General features: G+C 39.5%; 1 protein-coding gene across 3 annotated transcripts; it reads left to right on the forward strand.

The window, feature by feature from the left end:
* Window positions 1-88: 88 nt before the first annotated feature.
* On the forward strand, window positions 89-11,379 carry LOC136428774 (voltage-gated purine nucleotide uniporter SLC17A9-like). Of its 3 annotated transcripts, none has more exons than XM_066418520.1 (12): window positions 89-222; window positions 1,042-1,168; window positions 1,501-1,571; window positions 2,209-2,357; window positions 3,007-3,106; window positions 4,053-4,280; window positions 4,560-4,656; window positions 5,038-5,125; window positions 5,635-5,669; window positions 6,215-6,386; window positions 7,002-7,031; window positions 10,299-11,379. In XM_066418520.1, exons 1-12 carry the CDS (start codon window positions 116-118, stop codon window positions 10,436-10,438), a joined length of 1,344 nt encoding a protein of 447 aa, XP_066274617.1. In that variant the 5' UTR covers window positions 89-115; the 3' UTR covers window positions 10,439-11,379. The 3 variants fall into 3 exon arrangements, with proteins under 3 accessions (XP_066274617.1, XP_066274619.1, XP_066274618.1); XM_066418522.1 differs by lacking the exon at window positions 3,007-3,106 and adding an exon at window positions 3,437-3,533; XM_066418521.1 differs by lacking the exon at window positions 1,042-1,168 and adding an exon at window positions 858-984 and having other exon boundaries at window positions 92-222.
* Window positions 11,380-20,127: the final 8,748 nt, after the last annotated feature.

A 20,127-nucleotide genomic window follows, 5' to 3' on the forward strand; every position in this document is an offset into this window, starting at 1 on the left:
GAAATGATTTTTTAGCGTCTTTTTGCTGTCTTTTTCTATCAATAATAAGACATATGTCCACGCGATCTCCAACGTCTTGAATGGACTAGCCTATGATGACCTTTGCCCCAGAAACATGGCTGCCGCTGCGGGTGTGGATGGATTGTTGATTGACGTGGCCGGTGTACGATCGCCTTCTGCCGTGAAGGAACAGGACCCGGGCAGCCAAAGATATTGGAAGAGGTAAGAACTTGTCTCCTGTACCAGTTTTGTCGGAAATCTTAGAACATTCGCCGAAAAAAAAGTTGTCGAAGTTTGTTCAAACTTTGTCGTACTGTGCCCCCCTCCCCCATGGCTTTATTTCACTGGAAGTTCCAGTCGGTACGCTTCTTGCAGACAATTCTTGTAACCAACATAAATCTCACACAAAACGAGTACAGATATTTTCATTTCAATTTACTTCAAATTACATCAGCAGACACAAACGTTAGAAAAATAATATGTACACGAATAAGAATCATGTCACCTGTGTATAATTCTGATCATCATGCTTCTACTTTGTTATGTACTGTAGTTCCAGTTAAATATAAATTATAGCATAGTGTAGATATTAGACTTAACTCTATGGAATTGTTTGCCATGTATTGTATCCGTTACAAATAATTGTTGTGCAAAAATAAAATTGAAACCTCATTGACTGATTGAGAGTACATCCACTTGAATCTGCATGGTTAGGAAATGTTTTCTTCTAAATAGTTATCAACTTGCTACTTTATGCAGTACAGAATTTTACACATCAAAGATTCACTTGGGAAATAAATAAAAGTATTTTAAGACATTTCCTCCAGCTAACCTGTTGATGCATTTTTTGTTAACAGAACTGAGAAAAGACAATGGGTGTTGGCATATTTCATCGGCAATGCAATCCTGTATGCCTCCCGTGCTGCCATGCCGGTCTGTGTACCTGCCATAGCTAAGGAGTTCAGCTGGGACAAAACAGTGTCTGTGAGTAAAGCACTTATCAAGTACCTGCATAATTTAGTTTTCTTGTTACTTTAACAGAACAGAGAAGAGACAATGGGTTTTGGCATATTTCATCGGCAATGCAATCCTGTTTGCCTCGCGTGCTGCCATGCCGGTCTGTGTACCTGCCATAGCTAAGGAGTTCAGCTGGGACAAAACAGTGTCTGTGAGTAAAGCACTTTTCAAGTACTGAACCTGCATAGCTTTCCCACAGTCAATCAACCAACCAACCAACCAACCAACCAACCAACCAACCAACCAACCAACCAACCAACCAACCAACCAACCAACCAACCAACCAACCAACCAACCAACCAACCAACCAATCAATCAACCAATCAATCAATCAATCAATCAATAGAGATAAAAGTTTTGGCTCCTTTTGCCAGGATTGGTGTCATAGAAACAACACTATTGTTATGTACTTGATTTAATGTCTTTCCTATATCAATTAGATGATACAAGATATTGACAGATCCTCTATATTGTTTTGAACAGGGCACTGTTCTGTCAGTGTTTTTCTGGGGCTATGCATCAACCCAGGTGTTGGGAGGATACCTTAGTGACAGGTGAGTAATATAAACAACACACGTCCTGAGATTGTCTTGCTACTACATGTATGTTGGAGCATTTGTACTTCAATAACCGTCAGTAAAGTTTGATTGTAAAGTTTGCCCAAAAATTTCAAAACAGATCTAGAGACCATAAATGTTGGTACAAAACATGGTATCACAGCCAACAAGTCCTTTATTACTGAAGTCAAGAAGCGCAAAAAGTGACACTATAGTAGCCTACTAGTACTAGTTGTAGCACAACTACACCCAATGCTATGTTCAAACATCTCAGGAGAGGAATGAAGTTCCTTGTTTCTTTTTTTTTTCAAAATCAGGCAATCGTTGTACCAAACAGATGTGAAATGCTCTTCCCTTGTTTTTGACTTTGAGTTTATTTAGATCTACAATTACATTGCAGCTACTCTTCCTGTGGTCCATTCAACAAACATGACTGGACAAAACTACATTGTACATGACAAGCAGGAACACAACAGAATATACATGTACATAAATGATGAATGAGAAAAGGCTCCAAATATAATGTGAACAATATCTAATAACTTTACACTGACTAGTTTTAAACCATTCCAGGTGCTGGACATTCTGTACAAAAAGTGTTTTTTTCTGAGCATTTGTTCCACCTGTACTCCAGGTTTGGAGGTGAGGTGATCTCCATGATTGCTTGTATTGGCTGGTCCACGATCACCCTGCTGTACCCACAGCTCCTGTACCTCTTCAGCTCCCATGACACCTGCATCAGGTTTGTCATCCTGTGCAGAATCCTGCATGGCGCATGTCAAGGTGAGGCTGTGATGTAATATGAATATAACTATAAAGTATAGTATATAGGCTTAAAGGAAACTAAAAGGTTCATATGGAAAACCTATTAGTAGTGTACTATGCTGCAGGGTAACATCACTTGCGGGAACTTCCCTTTAATTTAGTTTTGTATGGGTATAAGGTGAACACATTTTGATATTCACAAATATCTAATAGCATTCCATTCTCCATTTTTGCACTCTGAGTAGCCTTTCATAGCCACAATTCATTTTGTCATAACTGTAATTCTCTGTAGCCAGGACACACTCTGTTTCTTGAAAAATAACACCAATTAAGTTTTATTCAACTTCTGCTACAATGTACATGGTTATGGTGATTTCACTCTACCACAAATAATCCCAAAATAACACCTTTGGTACTTTTATCTAATAACTCACAAACAGCGATCTCAAGTACTAATTTCTTTCAAGGCCTTAATTTATAACTAAATATCAGTATGGCAGCTTTGCCATTAGCATGTATATCATGAAATTGTATTCAAGCTGCTTGTCATGAGCATGCTGATTGTTCAGAAATATTGACACGTACAAGAGAGTTGGAAACATTCAGTATGCTCTATCTATGTGTGAAATGAAATACCAAATCTAAATCTTATATAAATTCCCTCCAGGTATGCACTATCCATCCTTTACTAGCCTTCTGGCTCACCGCATCAGAGAAACAGAGCGCGCCCTGGCATACAGTACAGTTAGTGCAGGCTCACTCTTTGGGTATGTACTCAGTCTGTTATAGTGGACTAGCAAGTTCATAGGGCCCCCTTTTCACCAGATGCCAATTGTTGAGCAACCGTACATTGACCGAAATTGGATTTGTGTAACCCTTGATTTCATAATTGGAATATGATGCAAGATTTGAAAGTGTGGTTTAAAATACGAAAAGCAAAACATACAAAACACAAAGAATTTGCTCTTTGTTTATGAAATTTGTTGACTGTTCTGTCAAATCTTTGGTCGCTTTTTGGTTGCTCAGCCTGTAGTGGAGAGGGGGTGTAACTGCTATTAATTTCAAAGATGTCTTGCCTTCTCATGGCTGACTGTTAGGTGTGGCTTTTCCTGCTGAGTCCAGCCTTGTAGCCAGAAATGTGAAAACTGACAGAACAGCCACGTATAGTATCATGCATTCTGGAATCAAATTTGGGTGAGTGCCCAATTTGTTCTTATCATTCATTGATCAAATATCTTGAATGAATGCTCAATGATATCAAAATTTATCGGCATTGAAGGGTGACAACAATATTTACAAGTTCACAAGGAACCATCACCAATTGCTTGATATGTATACAATATCATTACATTTTCACAGAATCACAGTATTATATGTTGAAAGAAATGTGAAGAATTATAAGTCTGTCCGTGAGGTTTAGATTACTGTGAATTCATTATATTTCGCAGGGACATAATATTGCAGTAAAAGGGATATTTTTTTGGCAATATTTGAAGTTCATGGTTGAAACATTTCTGTAGTACAGCAGTATTACACCGGAAACACATATTTGTGGTGTCATGAATTCACAGTGGAGAGGTCACTACAAAAAAACACAACAAGAAGACCACCTCAATCATTTCAAGATTTACAGTATACATGTATGATTCGGTTTTAAGGCTTTAAAATGTATTTTGCAAGATGTGTTACCTTCTCTCTTGTCTTTCTGTACAGGGCCCTCCTGATGGGGTGTTTTGGCTCCATAGTCCTGGTGCACTTGGGTTGGCACACTGTCTTCTACGTAACGGGGGTAGCCGGTCTCCTGTGGGCAGCCGTCATGAGAATATTCTTTGTGCGGAGGAAAAACATTGTGTCCATAAAAAGCCTGAACGGTTCAGATGTAGACGAGAAGAAGAGGCCACATTTGCCCTGGAGAATACTCTGTAGAAAAACTGCCTTTCTGTAAGTAGGAGTTCTTAGGCCTTGAAAAAATGTTGTTCTCCAGTCATCTGACTCACCAGAGCAAAAATCTACTAGTACTGACTTGCTTTTTTTGGAATTGTTGGCCGCTCACAAGGGACATAAAATTTTTGATCTGAGTAATGAAAACGTAGAATTGTTTCCCAACATGTTCACCTCTTTTGAGTTGAACCCTAATTCTTTTGAACTGTAATCAGAAGCACAACATTGATTTTACTGTTTCAAATCAACTTAGGTAAACAATATTGTTTTTTTTTTCAGCTCTACAGTTTTTGCCCATGTATGTAACAACAACCTGTTCTTCATCATGTTCTCCTGGATGCCTACGTACTTCCATGAGACATACCCAGATCAGAAGGTGGGTTCTATGGTACATCTACATTGTACAAAGTCTTCGTCATATTCTATGATAGCTATGATAGCTTCTCATGCAGATGTGTGTAGGTGATGTGTTGAAGGATTTGCATCATGTTAGCACCAATGACCATGCATGGTGACTTATTGTCATTGTATCAGTACATATACAGTAACAGCTTAATGTGTCAATGTTGTTATGTATAGATATAAGCTCTAGTAAAGAAGTGTACATGAGTTCCTGGCCATGGTATAACAATTTGTATTTTGTCATTTTAGTGTACATGACATTCAAAGTGGACTGTGAATTTTGACTTTCCTTGTCCTGGTTGAGTGATATCACATCAAAGTATTAAGTACATGACTTGTATAAATTTGATTCCAGGGTTGGATCTTTAATGTGGTGCCATGGTTGGTGTCCATGCCAGGCAGTGTGCTCTCAGGGTGGATAGCTGACTCCTTGATAAGAAAAGGTATACTAGTCTTGTAGTTTTTTGGCAATGGGCAAGGTCTGCACTTTTTTCTTTAGTAAAAAGCAGTTAGTTAGGAGTGCTTACTTACTTAATTCAGAGTAATGGTAGCAAGTTAGTTTGTCTAGGTGAGATAATTACCCTTGAACTTGAGTTACCCTTGAAGTTAACCTTTCTCCACACAAGTATGTAGACTAATTTAGTAAGATAATTCGGTAGATTTTGTGTTTGGCATGAAGCTGATTATAACCTTGCTTCCAATAAAAGACGTCTTATCTAAATCTAGCACCTCTGTTGAATTTGCATTGATTACTTTGGAATTTAGAGCAGTAAAAGCTGCAAAGAGCAAAGAAACGTCTTGTGGTATAAGGACTGTAGTTATGATGGCTTCATGCAGTTTTTATTCCATCTACAAGGTGGCGCTGGTAGTGCATTGTGACAAAAAACATTAAGTTTTATGCATGTTGCATTGGTATATCACACAGTTTTACATCTTCCCTATCTTATTTCAGGAACAAATGTCACACTAACAAGAAAGATGATGGAGGTAGGTCAAGTTTATACTTCTAAGGTTGCTCGCCCTTCTCACAATGTGTTTAGTTATCCCCATTTGCCATTTCACTCACGTACACACACATAGACACACACACATCTATCCATACTCACACACACACATATCCTCCAACAAATCCTCCACCCCAGAACAAAGAGTTTTTCATCGTCATTTGTTTGTTAAGCACTTTGTATCAAAGTGCTTGTGCCATCAATAACACTAAGATTCTCATATTTTATTTCAGTTGAAGTTTAGCGTCATTGGTCGCACAAGCACTTCTACATGTACATGCATGAACATGAACACCACTCAGGAAAATTCAGTCATTTATTTTGTTATCATAATTATATAATAAGCATTTCCTCCCAGAAGTACACATGTATGACATCTAGATCTGTGCTGTTTTCTTGTCCTGTAGATTGTAGGAATGGGAGATCCAGTCGTTTGTCTATTACTGATAGACTACACACCGACAGGGGCTAGCATTTTCTCCCAGAAGTTTACATTTATAAAATTTATGCTATTTCCTTGTCCCATAGATAGTAGGAATGGGAGGTCCAGTTGTTTGTTTACTACTGACAGACTACACCGACAGCTTCGTTCTGGCCCTGATGGCCGTTTCCATGGGGATGTTCAGCCAGGCCTTCCACAACAGCGGCGTGCTCGTGGTACCTCAGGATATCGCTCCCTCGTTTGCAGGCGCTGTCTTTGGTAATTTGACATTGTTCAGATGTTGGGTGTGCAGATTAGGCTATAAAGTCAAATCTGCCCAACAAGGCCACTCAGGGTCACTGTAGACAGGAGCCTTTAATGCTCGTGTCAATGGGAAAAAGTATGAAAGGGACCACCAAAAGTGGTCTCATTAGCCAGGTGGTCTTTACATGTATGTGGAGGGGATAGTATACAATGTAGTTACTGGTGCAGTAGTAGTATCCAGTATGGCACAAGGATGGGCAGCAGTCATTTCAGTTTCATATCATGCTGCAGTTGCAAATTGACTTTATGCAGTATTCAATCTGCAAGGTGACGCTGTTGGCGATCACTTGTACAATGTTTTTCTTTCGTTCTTCAGGTAGCTGACGTCTTGGATCAATGGCAGTACTGCCATTCTGTGATTTTCTGTATGAATTACATTGTACTGTGACAGTCATTTTGTTATAAATCAGAACTCTTCTGAACGATATGATACGTCTATAATGAGAACCAAGAAAATGGTTCAAAGTGACCTGCAATGTAGAAAAAAACAGTACTGGTATATATAGTAGCTTTAACTGTTTAATACTGTGTTTTTGACTGTTTTTGTAATACTCTGTTTTTGCCTTGCAGGTGTCATGAACATGCTGGGTGCCATACCAGGTGAGAATCATGCCAGGTCTTCTACTTGTCTTGTCTTTGCCGAGGAAGATTTATGATTGGAGATGTCATAAACGGCTTTTGGGTACATGTTCAATGCATATTAACAGGGAACGCAATATAATTAGAGAATGAAACAAAGTGAAATGTAGTGGAGAATAAAAGAAATGAAAGAAATTGAGAAAAATGGAAATGGAGAAAGACTGTCATAGTAACCACTGTGACTGATGGAATATTCCATGATAATTGGTTAATTAAGAGCAGTCATTAGTTGGTCTCTTGTGGTGCTAATTACACAGGAATGAAACTGTAAATCTTGAAATGTTTGCATTGAGTTTATTTTCGCTAAACTCTTCCCGGCAAATTCATGAGATGGCTAATATGCACTTCTTATGTATCACTACAGCACTACAGAATTGTTTCAGTTGCGAACTTAAAACACCACAAAAAATATTCCATTCCCTTTCTGCTGCAAAACTAAGTCCCCATGAAAGTAAATAAGTTTACAGTAAAACCACAATTTTGTAGATCCCTGAACCAATGGTGATACCAGAGTGCTGTGAGAATGTATCTAACGTACATGGAGGGTGAACAACATAACCTGCAGCATCTCCCATAGTCCTCCGTTATAATACACGACTGTGCGTCATCTGTAATGGCATTGTGCAGAGAAAACAGATAAAGGGCACATACACAGGTCCATGTACCGCACTGCTTGGAGATCCAGTCTTGGGCTGTTTGCAAAGAAGTCATGATATTCTGCTGTCAAAGAGGTCTGCAAACTTTTACACTTCTGTTACAACCCCTTTCCACTATAGGCTGCAACTGCTGAGTGACCAAAGATTTGACTGGTGGCTCAACAAATTTCATTGACAAAGAACAGATCTTTTTACGTTTTTTGTGTGTTTTGTTGTCTTTTGATTCACACTTTGGCACCGTACATCATATGCCAATTATGAAATGAAGGGTCACATAAATCAAAGATTGGTCACTGAACACCCTGCCAATCTGGCAAATCTGTCTGTGACCATTGCAGTCATCTTCCTTCTCACTTTATTCCAATCCACTGACAGTGTATTCTAATAACAACAGACACACACCAACACAAACAGACACAGAGAAAACATTCTAGACTTTATACACTAAGTATTCTGAGAAATGTACATTGCAGTGCATCATCATTCTATCTATAGCTAGTGACGTAAGTTACATATTGATAATCCTAGACCAAGAAACTTGCTACAGGAAGCTCCTGTTCTTATCTATTTCTCAAGTAATCCTGGTCATCCTTCATCGTAATGCCTTGCTGTCATGTCTATGCCAGGGCTCAAGATGATGACCCAGAAATTTGAAAGATGATCATGATTTCCCTTAATAGCCATCTCCCTTTATTACATCTTAAGACCCAGTGGGCTTGTGACATACCGTTGGAAAGCTCTATGGATCTGACCTAGTGGTGCTGAGAAAGTGTTGTCAAATCCCACAGAGCACTGTCACAATTTGCTTCATCCTTGGACAAAAGTACAGTCTCAGATTACATCCGGAGAAAAAGAATGATAAAACTTTTATCAGTCGATCTAGTTCTTTAATGCTTTGTGATAGGAGGTATTCGAAAGCAATAAAATGTGAGCCGCTCCCAATTGTGGAAGGGATAAGAACGGTCGCCGTAAGGTTAATTGGGCATGTGGCATATAAATGCTTTTGTCCCAACCAAGGAATTCTATAATAGGACCCTGTCATGACGCAAGGCCCACTAGAGGCTGTGACCACTGAGTGACTTCTTAGCGACCAAAGATTTGACAGGTTGTTCAACTGATTTCACAGATAAAGAATGAATTTTTAACAACGTTTTGTGTGTTCAAAATTTTGCTGCTCTTTTAGATCATACTTTTACATCTTGCATCGTGTTCCAATTATGAAATCAAGGGCTACAGAATATTGGTTGCTGTGTGGTTCGCCTAGTAGAAAGGGGGCCTACATGTAACTATGTAAAGACTTTGGTCTGAGGACTGATGTGCACAGTAAAAAAAAGCTATATAGTGCTAAACATGTGTGGGAGTACTGTCAAGCTTTAAATGTTGAACAAAAATGTTTTTTTCCTTATCTTGGTGTTTAAAATCAGCTACATAAAATTTTATACATGGTAACTGTTGTAGATGTGAGCAGATGTCTGGGAAAGATAACAAAAGCTAGCCACAAGTCTAAGCTTCTAGTCTATATGACACCCTATGAAACACATTATCGAAGATTGCCAGTCCGGAATGTTTCATAAAACTTGAATAGTGACACCAATGGCAACAAAGTACAACATATTTCCTGATAACAATCAATCACACTACGTATATTATTAGTGAACATAGACCTTTGTACTAAATGTACATCATTCTGATGTTATTGAACATTGAATCTTCCAGTTCGAAATCCCCGCCTCCAGGTAATCAAATTAAATTTCATCAATGATGTCAAAGCGAGCACGGCAGCCATTTTAGAACCTAGTACCTCGACCAGTGAAATACGTCCTTTTGAGAGGCAAACAGTGCATGATCATTGTGATTACATACAGCTGAAATGTGTTAAATTAGTGTTCGCTTTGTTTGTTTCTCAAAATAATGGCTTTTCACAAGCTGTGGTGCCAGGTTCTGAACTGGCTGCCATCTTCACTGTGAAGCCATCAAAGGAATTTAATTTAATTGCCTGGAGGTGGGAATCAACATTAATAATGTAAGATTTGATGTTCTATAACAATATTCAGAAGGGTGTATATTTCAAACAGATGTCTAGCCTACATTGCAGACTGCTTCCGGCTGTTTTCTTTTTCAAGTTACCATTTTCTTATTACATTTTTTTAATTACATCTTAATGCTGACCAAGAGCAATAAGAAAAAAAAGTTATTTTGAAAAAGAAAACAGCTGGAAGGAGTCTGCAATAAAGGCTAGAAATGTCTATGTACATTGAATAATACTTAATCAGGAAATGTATTTTGGTGTCGCAAGCACTTAACATTTAGCACTCTGAAGCAGCTGTTTGGCACCCAATTCCCTAATGGTTACAGAGTTAGGTTAAGAATCAAAACTGGATTATCATGGAAGCTCATCTGTGTTGGTAGTTATCATAGTACAATACTTAACTTTTTCCCAACACAAAGGAATTCACAGATTAAAATTTTCTACGACCACTGTTGCCTTCTTTGGGATCAGTAATCATTTATCTATTGTACTATATCTATTGTGCTGTTAAAATGGATCGTAAATGTTGCCTTGTTTGTACAGGTGTGGTTGGTGTGTACCTGGCCGGCCACATTCTGGAGCTAACAGGCAGCTGGGCAGCTGTCTTCCACCTGACGGCTGTCATCAACACATTCGGACTGCTGGTATTCCTTGTCTATGGATCGGCCGAGAGAATAGTGTGAGGGACAGAGAAGTCGGGAGAGGGACAAACACTGCCATTCTACTGTGAATCTTGAAATGCTCCCGGTGGTTTTATTTTTCTGGTCGTGGTGACTTCTTACCGCAAAATTTCTACCATACTGCAGAGTGGTTTCAACCACAAACAAACACAGCGAATTGAAAACCGCCTTTCCCCTTATAGTCATACCGCAAAGTTAAGTCCCACGGAAAAAATGAATTTACAGTATAGATTTCTCATCAATGTTCTTCCAGCTCTTCATTTATACTTGTACATGTATTACCTCTACACACTCCATGATGTATATTTTTTGTACATGTACCTGCAATAAGTGCATTAGAAACATTGAGCAGTAATTTTATACTGCCAGAAAAGAAATTTTCTTAAGTTTTAAAGTCAATGCTTTCTTCAATGTCTAGATCTAGACTTATGTTTTGTCATCCTTGTTTTAGAAAGGTTATTATAGTAATGTATATTGCTTGGTTATTTTGTAGCTGATTTATTTTGACATGTTTATTTTGAGTGTGCTGGTGATGGGTTGTTGCTATTGCTCACAAACCTTATGATAACAAAATCTATTTGTGCTATACAAAGAGAAATACCATAAGTGCGAATATCTATAGTGCTCTGTACAAGTATTACATATAAGTTCATAACATATCTACATGTTAGGGCTAGATGCAATCGACTTCCTATTTATTGAAGGTATTGTAAACAAAATTAGGTCATTTTTGAAAATGTACATGTCTTGTCAATTATGTATTGAGATTGGATATGACCGTCGGTCGGAAGATTATGTATCATAATTTGACTATTTGACATACGTGTACAGACTCACATCAAATGATTATTGTGCAATCTTGTATATTTAGTAGTTAATCAATAATATCCTCATTGTGAGTAGAAGACACAAATAAATTTTGCAAAGAGGAAATTTGCACCACACTTTTACTGTTCTTGACTCAATCAATCAATCAATCAATCAATCAATCAACCGCAGGCAATCAAACAAAAAAACAACAACAAACAAACAGACATCAACAGACATTTCAAAGATGGGAAGTACTGTTGAGCAAATATTGAAAGAGCGGGCTAAAAAGCAGGCTCAAAGCATCACGAACCGTTGCATTTACTATGGACATGAGCATTTTGTTATCCTCTCGTGGAGAGGTCTTCGACCGCATTAGTATTGTTTTGACCAATGGAATACCTTTAGATGCAGTACATGTTAACTTTGGAAAGACCGCGTATGATTGCTGAGGCTTTTAGAATGATAACTACAGAAGAGGTATTTTTGGAGGTATCTTCAAATCAAGACAGCAAGGACATCTTATTCTACTCTGTTTGATGAATTACCTTCTTCATGAATTGAAGATGAAAACAAAACGATTGTGAGAAATGAAAAACAACAGCACACGATATCTATAAGTAGTTTTAAAAGTATCCGTTAGAACATGAGTTTCAAATTGATAACGTTACAAGTACAAGCGTCCATTTAAGTGCCAGTACCCCAAACAGGTTTGGTGACGTAAGCAGACGAGAAACATGATCATACATGTAGCAAATGCCTTCAACAACAAGACAACAACACAAAAGAACAGGAGAACAGGGACCTTTGATGGCATTCGTTAATGACATATGTTAAAAAAGAATAAGTCCAACCGCTCTCTACGAACATTCTAGTGTAAAAGAAGGAAATCACCCATTTTTGCTCACCAAATAGTACAAGAGCAAGGACAAACGGATGTTAGAGATTGTAGAAATGGATCCATGAAGGTAAACGATGAGTATCTGCCGTTGCTGAACACTGGCCTGAAGACATACATGCGTAACTTGAGGGTTGTATCTAATACAATCAATGATTCGTTGTAACATGGAATACCTTGAGGCGTATGGTGGCTAATGCATGGATATAGTATGGAAGATCAATAATGTACCACACCAGAAAGATACGTTGTGCGCAAACTTTTAGTAGCATTTGTAACCAGCTTTTAAGTTCAATTTTGTATTGTGCTCCGTTTTTGATGAGCCTGAAGATACTTATTGCAGTTAAGCTACATGTATTTGGGCAGCCAAGCAACCAAGCAAGCAACCAAAGAAACAACCAATCAAACAACCAAGTAACCAAGCAACCAATTAAGTAAGAAAGCACCCAACCGACCGACCGATCGACGGACCGACCGACCGACCGACCGACGGACCGACCGACCGACCGACCGACCGACCGACCGACCGACCGACCGACCGACCAACCAACCAACCTGTCGTGTACTTTGTCGAAAGATCCTAATGCAGAGAATTTGTTTGAATGTTTTTTCGCGCCCTTAGGATTTCGAGACTGTTTGATACTTGATAAAACTACGTCTGAAGTAGAATAAAAGCTGACAATTGCTCTGTTTGCTCATACGTAGTTTAAGGATTCCAAAGCGACACTATATATTCTAAACATTAGTAACTAGTCGTTTTTAAAGCATCTAGCGACAATAAAAGTATGACAAATTCATATCACAAAGCTCGCTCTATGCACCATAGGTTGCAACAAGAGACCTATCAAACAACGTTTAATGTTAGAAGAGTTGTATTTGCTCTCTCTTTGATACAGAAGTGTTAGAGATTAATCTTATGTTGCCACAGACAAGCTGCTTTCCAAAACTCTTTGGAGATTTCTGTACCCTCGTGGACGTCATTCTCTTGATAAGATTTGTTGCAAATGTGATGTTCGCACATTTCGCCCACAGTAATTACTGTGCACTGCAATTAGTTGTGAAGGGTTCCAAAGTTGAGCGGATACGATTGTCACAGAGAGTTTGCTTATTTTAATGGTCTGACGTCGTCAGGCCTAGGAACATTAATGTTTTGTTTCCGATTGAAAAAAAGGGTTAGATTTGTAAAAACTCTGTTTTGTTTTAGATTGCGGCCGAAGTGATCCAACAAATACAGTTTAAAAATGTAAAACTGCACCAGGGTACTTGTATGTTCAACATCATACTGTAATTATACAGATGTACGTTGTACAGGTATGTTAATGAACTGTTCTATTTCCTAATCCGCTTACATTGTTTTGAAAGAAAATTTGCAAAAAGACTTCTGTTTTCACTCAAATTTCAATTTTTGTCTCTTTCCAGCAGTCGACCAATGATGTCCCTATAGCTCAACTGGTAGCAGCCTCACAGTTGAGCTCCTGGTTCCAATTAGTTGCTAAATGGGAGACCCCGATTCAATCCTGGGACAGAAAATCTCGGGTTGGGCCTCGAGCACATTAAAGGGGAAGGTCTAGCAAACCCTCCCTGCCCCAAAACATATACTCTGCTACTGAACAGCAAGGAAACCTGCTGCCCTATGTGCCACTAGGCACTACAAGGGTCTGAGCGAACGAACGCCAGATAAAAGGCTGAGATCGGCAGTTTTTTTGTTGTTGTAATATCACTGGGTAACCAGAAACACAACATTTTCCCCCAAGGCCATACTTCATAGTGAACAGGTGCATCTGTCTCTTCCAGAGCGATGAATCTGAAGATGCCCAGGGTTAATTACCCCGTCATGCGATAATGAGTGGCATCAACTACAGCTTAAATCTCAATCATAAGGTATGTGCTGTCATGGTGACCGCAAATATGGCGCACTCTTTGTGATTAATGTTTCCAAACGGTGAATGGACGATAAATATGAGCTGTTATTTCTGATTTATATGCCTTTATCTGCCAATCAAATATTTTGAAGTAAATGCCATGTATAGCTAATAGAGAGCATCATGTGAAATTCTTGTATAAGGAATAAGAAATTAATCGAAGAGGAACTAGGTCTACAAGATGATTAACTGCACGACAGGTGTCACCTCACAGAGGAATTGAACTAAACTGAACTGATGTATAATTCTTACAAACCTATGTTTAGCATATTAGTTAGGTGAACATACTGTACGGCGTTTAACATTTCTACCTTAAACTTTCCAGCTACTTTTCGGGGTCTGGGGTGGGTTAAAATGCTTGAAAATTCAGTCCTTGTGGCGTGCGTTTGGAGAATCTAACGTCTACATCCTTCCCGTAAGGTAATAAATTTTCCCTAAAATCAGAATCTAATTTATGATAAGATGAAAAGATAGAGTTTAATAAAAGCACATACGTCAAGATTAAATGGTTGACGTCTTCGGATGAAAGAACGCTTTATGTAGTAGACTGAAGGGTATGTGGTTTCTTTATCTTGTTGATATAAATCGCAACTGAAATCATTTTCTGACAATGACGAAAGTTGTGCGCATCGTTTTTAGACCCTAGTAAATCTGTAAATAACCCAATGGATGGTTCTGTCCTTAGACGAACCTTTCTGTAAGGGATAAGAATATTCATGATTGCGCAGCCAGTGGCAGTGCTAGTGGCACTGGCAGACAAAATGGTTACCGATGAAGTGCAAAGTTCTTGATTGCGAGTGTTTTAGGCTCATTCCGTTGCAACATTAACAACTCAGCTTGCTCGTCTCTCATTAAATGTACTGCAAATCTCGAAATATTCGCTCCGGTTTTATTCTTACGTTTCGCGATGAGCTCTTATAGCTTACTTTGAGATCATGAGTCTGTTTTGTATTTCTGCTGTACTAAAGGATTGTTTTAACCGTAAGTTAAGTTCTTGCGAAAATGAAGGAATTTACAGTACACTATAAAAGACCGATTTGAAAATAAAATGCCCTGATCTTTTGCACAAAGTTTCATGAATCATGATAAGATGTAAATATTTTATTCATCGCCCTTTTTGAATAGGACCGATTGACAAAAGAGACTGAACAGTTCTGAAATCCGTCGTAGATATTACAGAGGCATATATCAGTGGTCCTAGTTCTCTGCCAAAAAAAGCGATCTGATATGTCGTTGGTGAAGCTTAGACATCCAGCTGATAAGACATTCAAAATAAAGTCACTCAAGCAACTGGATAGATTCTTAAAAGGGTCAGATGTTTCAGGTAGCATCCCCAACTCAGTTGCTTGGGTAACTGTTACCTTGCGTAAAACAAAGGGGGGAAGTACGTATGCGTACTTCTTTGTCCCCAATAACTACTGCATTATCTCACCTACATCTACGTTACATCTACCATATTTTACGTGTCACCAATAGACAGTCACCCTGATGACACTGACCTAAAAACTGAAATCATTTTGCGCTTTCCTGTATCTTCTGATCCTGGCCATTCTTCACTGTCACGCACTCAATGGCTTCAAAATTCCATGAGATGAAATATCTTGACCTAAAAACTTGAGTACTGCCCTTATAGGTCATTCAATTCATAAACTTCAATCAATAAGGGACAGTACTATTTTAGAATGCACTGGCTCGTGCTAGGGTCACATTTCCAAACAGGGACCGGCTAGGCTGTTTGCGGGACCAAAAAATAAAAGTGTTAGAATTAATGAATAATTCTAAATACGTTTTGTGTGTTCTGTTGTCTTTAGATGATAGTTCTCGTTCCCACAAACTGCGCGACCCGTCACCGGTTCGGAAATTCATTTATAACTCTGTCATAAGAAATCAACGACCAGATCTTCAAGACTCACAGGTACCTCTTCCCCAGTGATGCGCACAGCGTGTCCTATCTCATCGATAGACCAGAAAGAGTGATAAAATATTCATCCGTTACGTCTGTGTTTATTGGAACATGATGCGCAGCTCTAGGCCGTACGGAAGTCGCGGAAGCTGCGATCGCCGGAGGGATAAGCCGGGTCGGTTCGGGGTTAATTGAGCGGGTGGGGAAGATTTACCGGTCTGTTCGGGGATTTGAGAGGAGGAAGGGGGTATAGCCGGTTTGACATGTCCGACGATAGATCTACAGAAAAAAAACGTGAACAGAAATAACAAGCACATTCTATTTTGTTTTTGTTTTTGTTCCATGCTATGGTAGAGTGATAGCTAGGAATTCGTGGAGAGTAAAATCCGTTTTCCGTCAAGGAAAAATAACAAGCAATCGACCATAAAAAAAACAAGACCATAGCACGTCCAGGACAAAAGGTACACATACCAAAAGTTCTGCTGCAGTACTAAGGTCACATACCAGGGGCCCAAAATCGACATTGGCCTTTGTCTTCCCAAGATTAACCACATTCTGGATATCATCGATCGTATTCATTTTAGATGTTCTTGAGTTATGCTGACTACAAAAGCCTGTAACACACAGTCAGACAGACACGCCACAAACTATACATCCATTTTTCATGTCGGTAAAAAATGGACAAAAGAAACACAGAGAAAGTCAAATGGAAAAAGAAGTTTTCGATATCCATTTTTCAGGTCATTTTTCAGAGTCAGGAATGTTTGGAAGTTTCGTTATCATTTTAAGACATAGCAAACTGCAGTTTTGGCGGAGGTTGTAATTCTCTAAATTTTATCTATAGTTTTATGTTGTTTTCACCGATAAAACTAGTCTTCCCGCAGGCCCACACGAGCTCGTCGTTAATGTACAAAGCTGTTAGACAGCCCACCCGTACAGTAAGTGTGAACAACTGGGACCTGCAGTTTATATGTACTGCATCAGAAGTCTCTTTCCACTGATGATTCATTGGATATGAACGAATTGATAGGTTTTTGGAGATGTTATATAACATAAAGATAATACATCAACATTTTCTACATCCCAGAAGCTGTTATCAGCGGTAAATGTCATATCAATCAAATTCATCTGTATTGTCGAGAGTGTATGCATTTGTAGCTGAGGCGTCGAAGTATCTTAGACCCAACTTTTCCCAATATGTCATAGAAGAGCAGATATCAGAAAAGACATTTCTCGATTTATACAAGCATAGAAAGTTGGTTACATTACTAGCAAACAGGAGTCATATCATCAATGAACACAAATCACATTGAAAAATGCAAATTCTAAATCTAGCAAAGCCATCGCACTAAACGTAAGGGAATATATGGATGTTTTTCTGCTTTACAATCGAGCTATTCGTAGTAACTTGTTTTAACACGTAGATAAAGTTTTAACAGCAGTTTATGTTATATAACGTACATTAAGATGTTAAGATCCGAACCTATTGGAAAATCGCTCTCAAAGACCCACAAAGTTCATGGCCTCACGTGGCCGTCCCGAAGCCTTTTGATCTCAACGGTTACTACGCAACTGTTGGACAAGGCAAAGTTTCTCCTGACCGAGATGAATGGCCGCCTTGCGACCTTTGATATCTTACCTAAAGTCTAAATCTGTTCCATTCCCGGCTAGGGCAGTTAGCATGGGATTATGGTACCCCCTAAAGTACCAACCACTTTCGGCTATCACCCCAAACTTCGGTTTCTGATGTGTATCGTTCGTGCCTACGATTCTAGCATGCTCGACCGCCAGGGACCTCCATAAGACCCGTGAGGGATATTAGGTCTTTGAGTGATGATATCTACAGCACATTACACTTACAGAAAGAATACTGCTAGTTCTGAGGAACCCTACGTTAATCTAACATAAATCCATTACGATGATGTCCTCAACCTTCACAGTAAACTTGAGAGAGAAACCTGCCTCAGGGTATCATTTAGGTACGCCGAGCCCATTAGATCAAACTGATACTGTATATCCTGCAGGGCTCTAGCCAGCCTGAAATTTTATCCCGTAAGCCCTAAAATTTTGTACAAACCCAACATATCGAGCGCCGAAGGCGCGAGGCGTCGCGCCGTAGGCGCGACAATTCTAGGGGGGTCCGGGGGTATTCCCCCCCGGGAAATTTTTAAATCTAGACCCTCTGAAACGCTATCTCCAGCATTTTGAGGGGCAAGTTTGGGTGAAAAATTAATTGGGCCTTCGTTGTATACAATCGGCAAATAAATGAAATTTAGCACCACAAAACTTTCTTATTTATTTGACAAATATACACGTGAAATTATTCAAGTCGGCAGAAATAAAACATTTTCAACACCGGTCGACGCGTCGTACCGGTCCCGTTTGCGCCCTGTACTAAATATAGTAGGAAATGAGACACCCTACTTTGGACAGAACGCCCTAAAGACGTTCAATATTTTCCTTCCGTGTTTTCCATGGTCGATTTCTCCGGTAACTTCCACTTGATTTGATCAAAATTCGTCGATTCAAGCCCCATCTTCGCACCAAATATCAATTTCTGATAAAACCTCGCGGATTCGCGCCTCTCGTGAACCGCGAGACTTGTATGTCATTGGTCGATTTTCCGTGACGCGGCGTGAACGAACGCTGTTATTGGTAGATGATATCTGATTCTGAGGTCTAAAACTATCAACACCAGTTTTCGCGGGAAGAGTGCGTGTAACTCGGCGTAAAACTTTAACAATGTTTACCAAAAAAATACGGAAAGTGGCTATAACTAGCGGTGAACCGGGGGAAACAGCCGAAAAAACGTCAGCCCGATGCGACCGGCCCGGCACTAGTAGTGGGGAGGGGGGCACACGATGCTGATTTTCTCTCGGCCCACGAACCACTGGCAACCTCCGCGCCTCCGTTTGTCACCTAGCTATAAAGCCACCTTGGGGTTGTCACCTGCCGCCGGCGGAAGATAGAAATGGCCTGAATCGACCTCGCTTCAAACTTCCGCTTCTTTTCTGGAGATCTTTGCAAAAGTTCAAGCCCTGTCTATATCTTTTCTCCCGATTTTTTTCCGTCAAGGTTTACGGATTGGTCTTGAATTTTTTCCGTAACACGCAGCAAAGTTCCGTAAATTTACGGCAAAACTGGCGCTGGCTAGAGCCCTGATATCCTGACATCTATTTTACACGTATTAAAACCTTTATGTGGTAGTTGTTTTGTGCGGCTGATCCGTGAATCATAGTCCCATATGGCCAACAATCAAGGATCACCATTTCTATCACAGCTATAGGAACGCAGGTGCTTTTACGTTACCAGGTATCCCCAGGCGGGCAGCCTTCGGGGAAGACGCTTTCCCTCTGACGATCTACGTACTTTACGTTATTTCAAAAGCCTACATGCCGATGAAATCTTTAATCGCAATTCACTCTCCTTTTTTGTGCATGTATGTATTAAGTGTTGAAAGGGAAAGTTTGCTCAGAATGATGTAAAGAAAAGATTCGTGACGTAAAACGGAAAGAAGCAAAAAATGCGTCAACAGCTAAAACCTGAGGTCATATCTTAATACCCTTGATTGAAGAATAATCAAACAGAGGGATTTATTTTGCTCTAGCTTCCTGCCTTTAACTGTGTACATCATCAGGAATAGAGATCTTGATATGAGGCTTTTAAGGGAAAGTGGACGGTCATTGCTGCATGCAATAAGGAGTTTTTCTATCAGCTTCAAACTTTTCTAGCAGGTGGAAGATGAAATTCTTTTGCCTCTGCAACATCCATCATAGTTAAGTATGGATGAGCGGTGTATATATTGTTTAATATGGATGTCAAGAGAATTCTGTTCATGTTATTGTGCTGCCTGCTCTTGTATTCTGGCAGAGCTGACGATTTTCACCCAAAGAAACCCTCGCGTCTCTTGAATCCCCAAGAAAGGGCAATGTTTTGTTTTCACCGTCACACCTCAAACTCCTGTCAAACATTTGGACCGTCCCCCGACTTTGCTCCCGACCACAACAAAGGTTGCCGCTGGGTTGGGAGTAGCCTACCAGCCTACTCTAGGTCCAGTTTGCTCCTCTGATCACATCTACTGGAACAAAACGACTTTCCCGACTTTGATTTTTAAAACTTTATAGTCGGATGGCGCAGACGACTTTTTAAAGGCTAGTATATA

Source organism: Branchiostoma lanceolatum, chromosome 2, assembly GCF_035083965.1.
Source record: "Branchiostoma lanceolatum isolate klBraLanc5 chromosome 2, klBraLanc5.hap2, whole genome shotgun sequence".
Classification (NCBI taxonomy): Eukaryota; Metazoa; Chordata; class Leptocardii; order Amphioxiformes; family Branchiostomatidae; genus Branchiostoma; species Branchiostoma lanceolatum.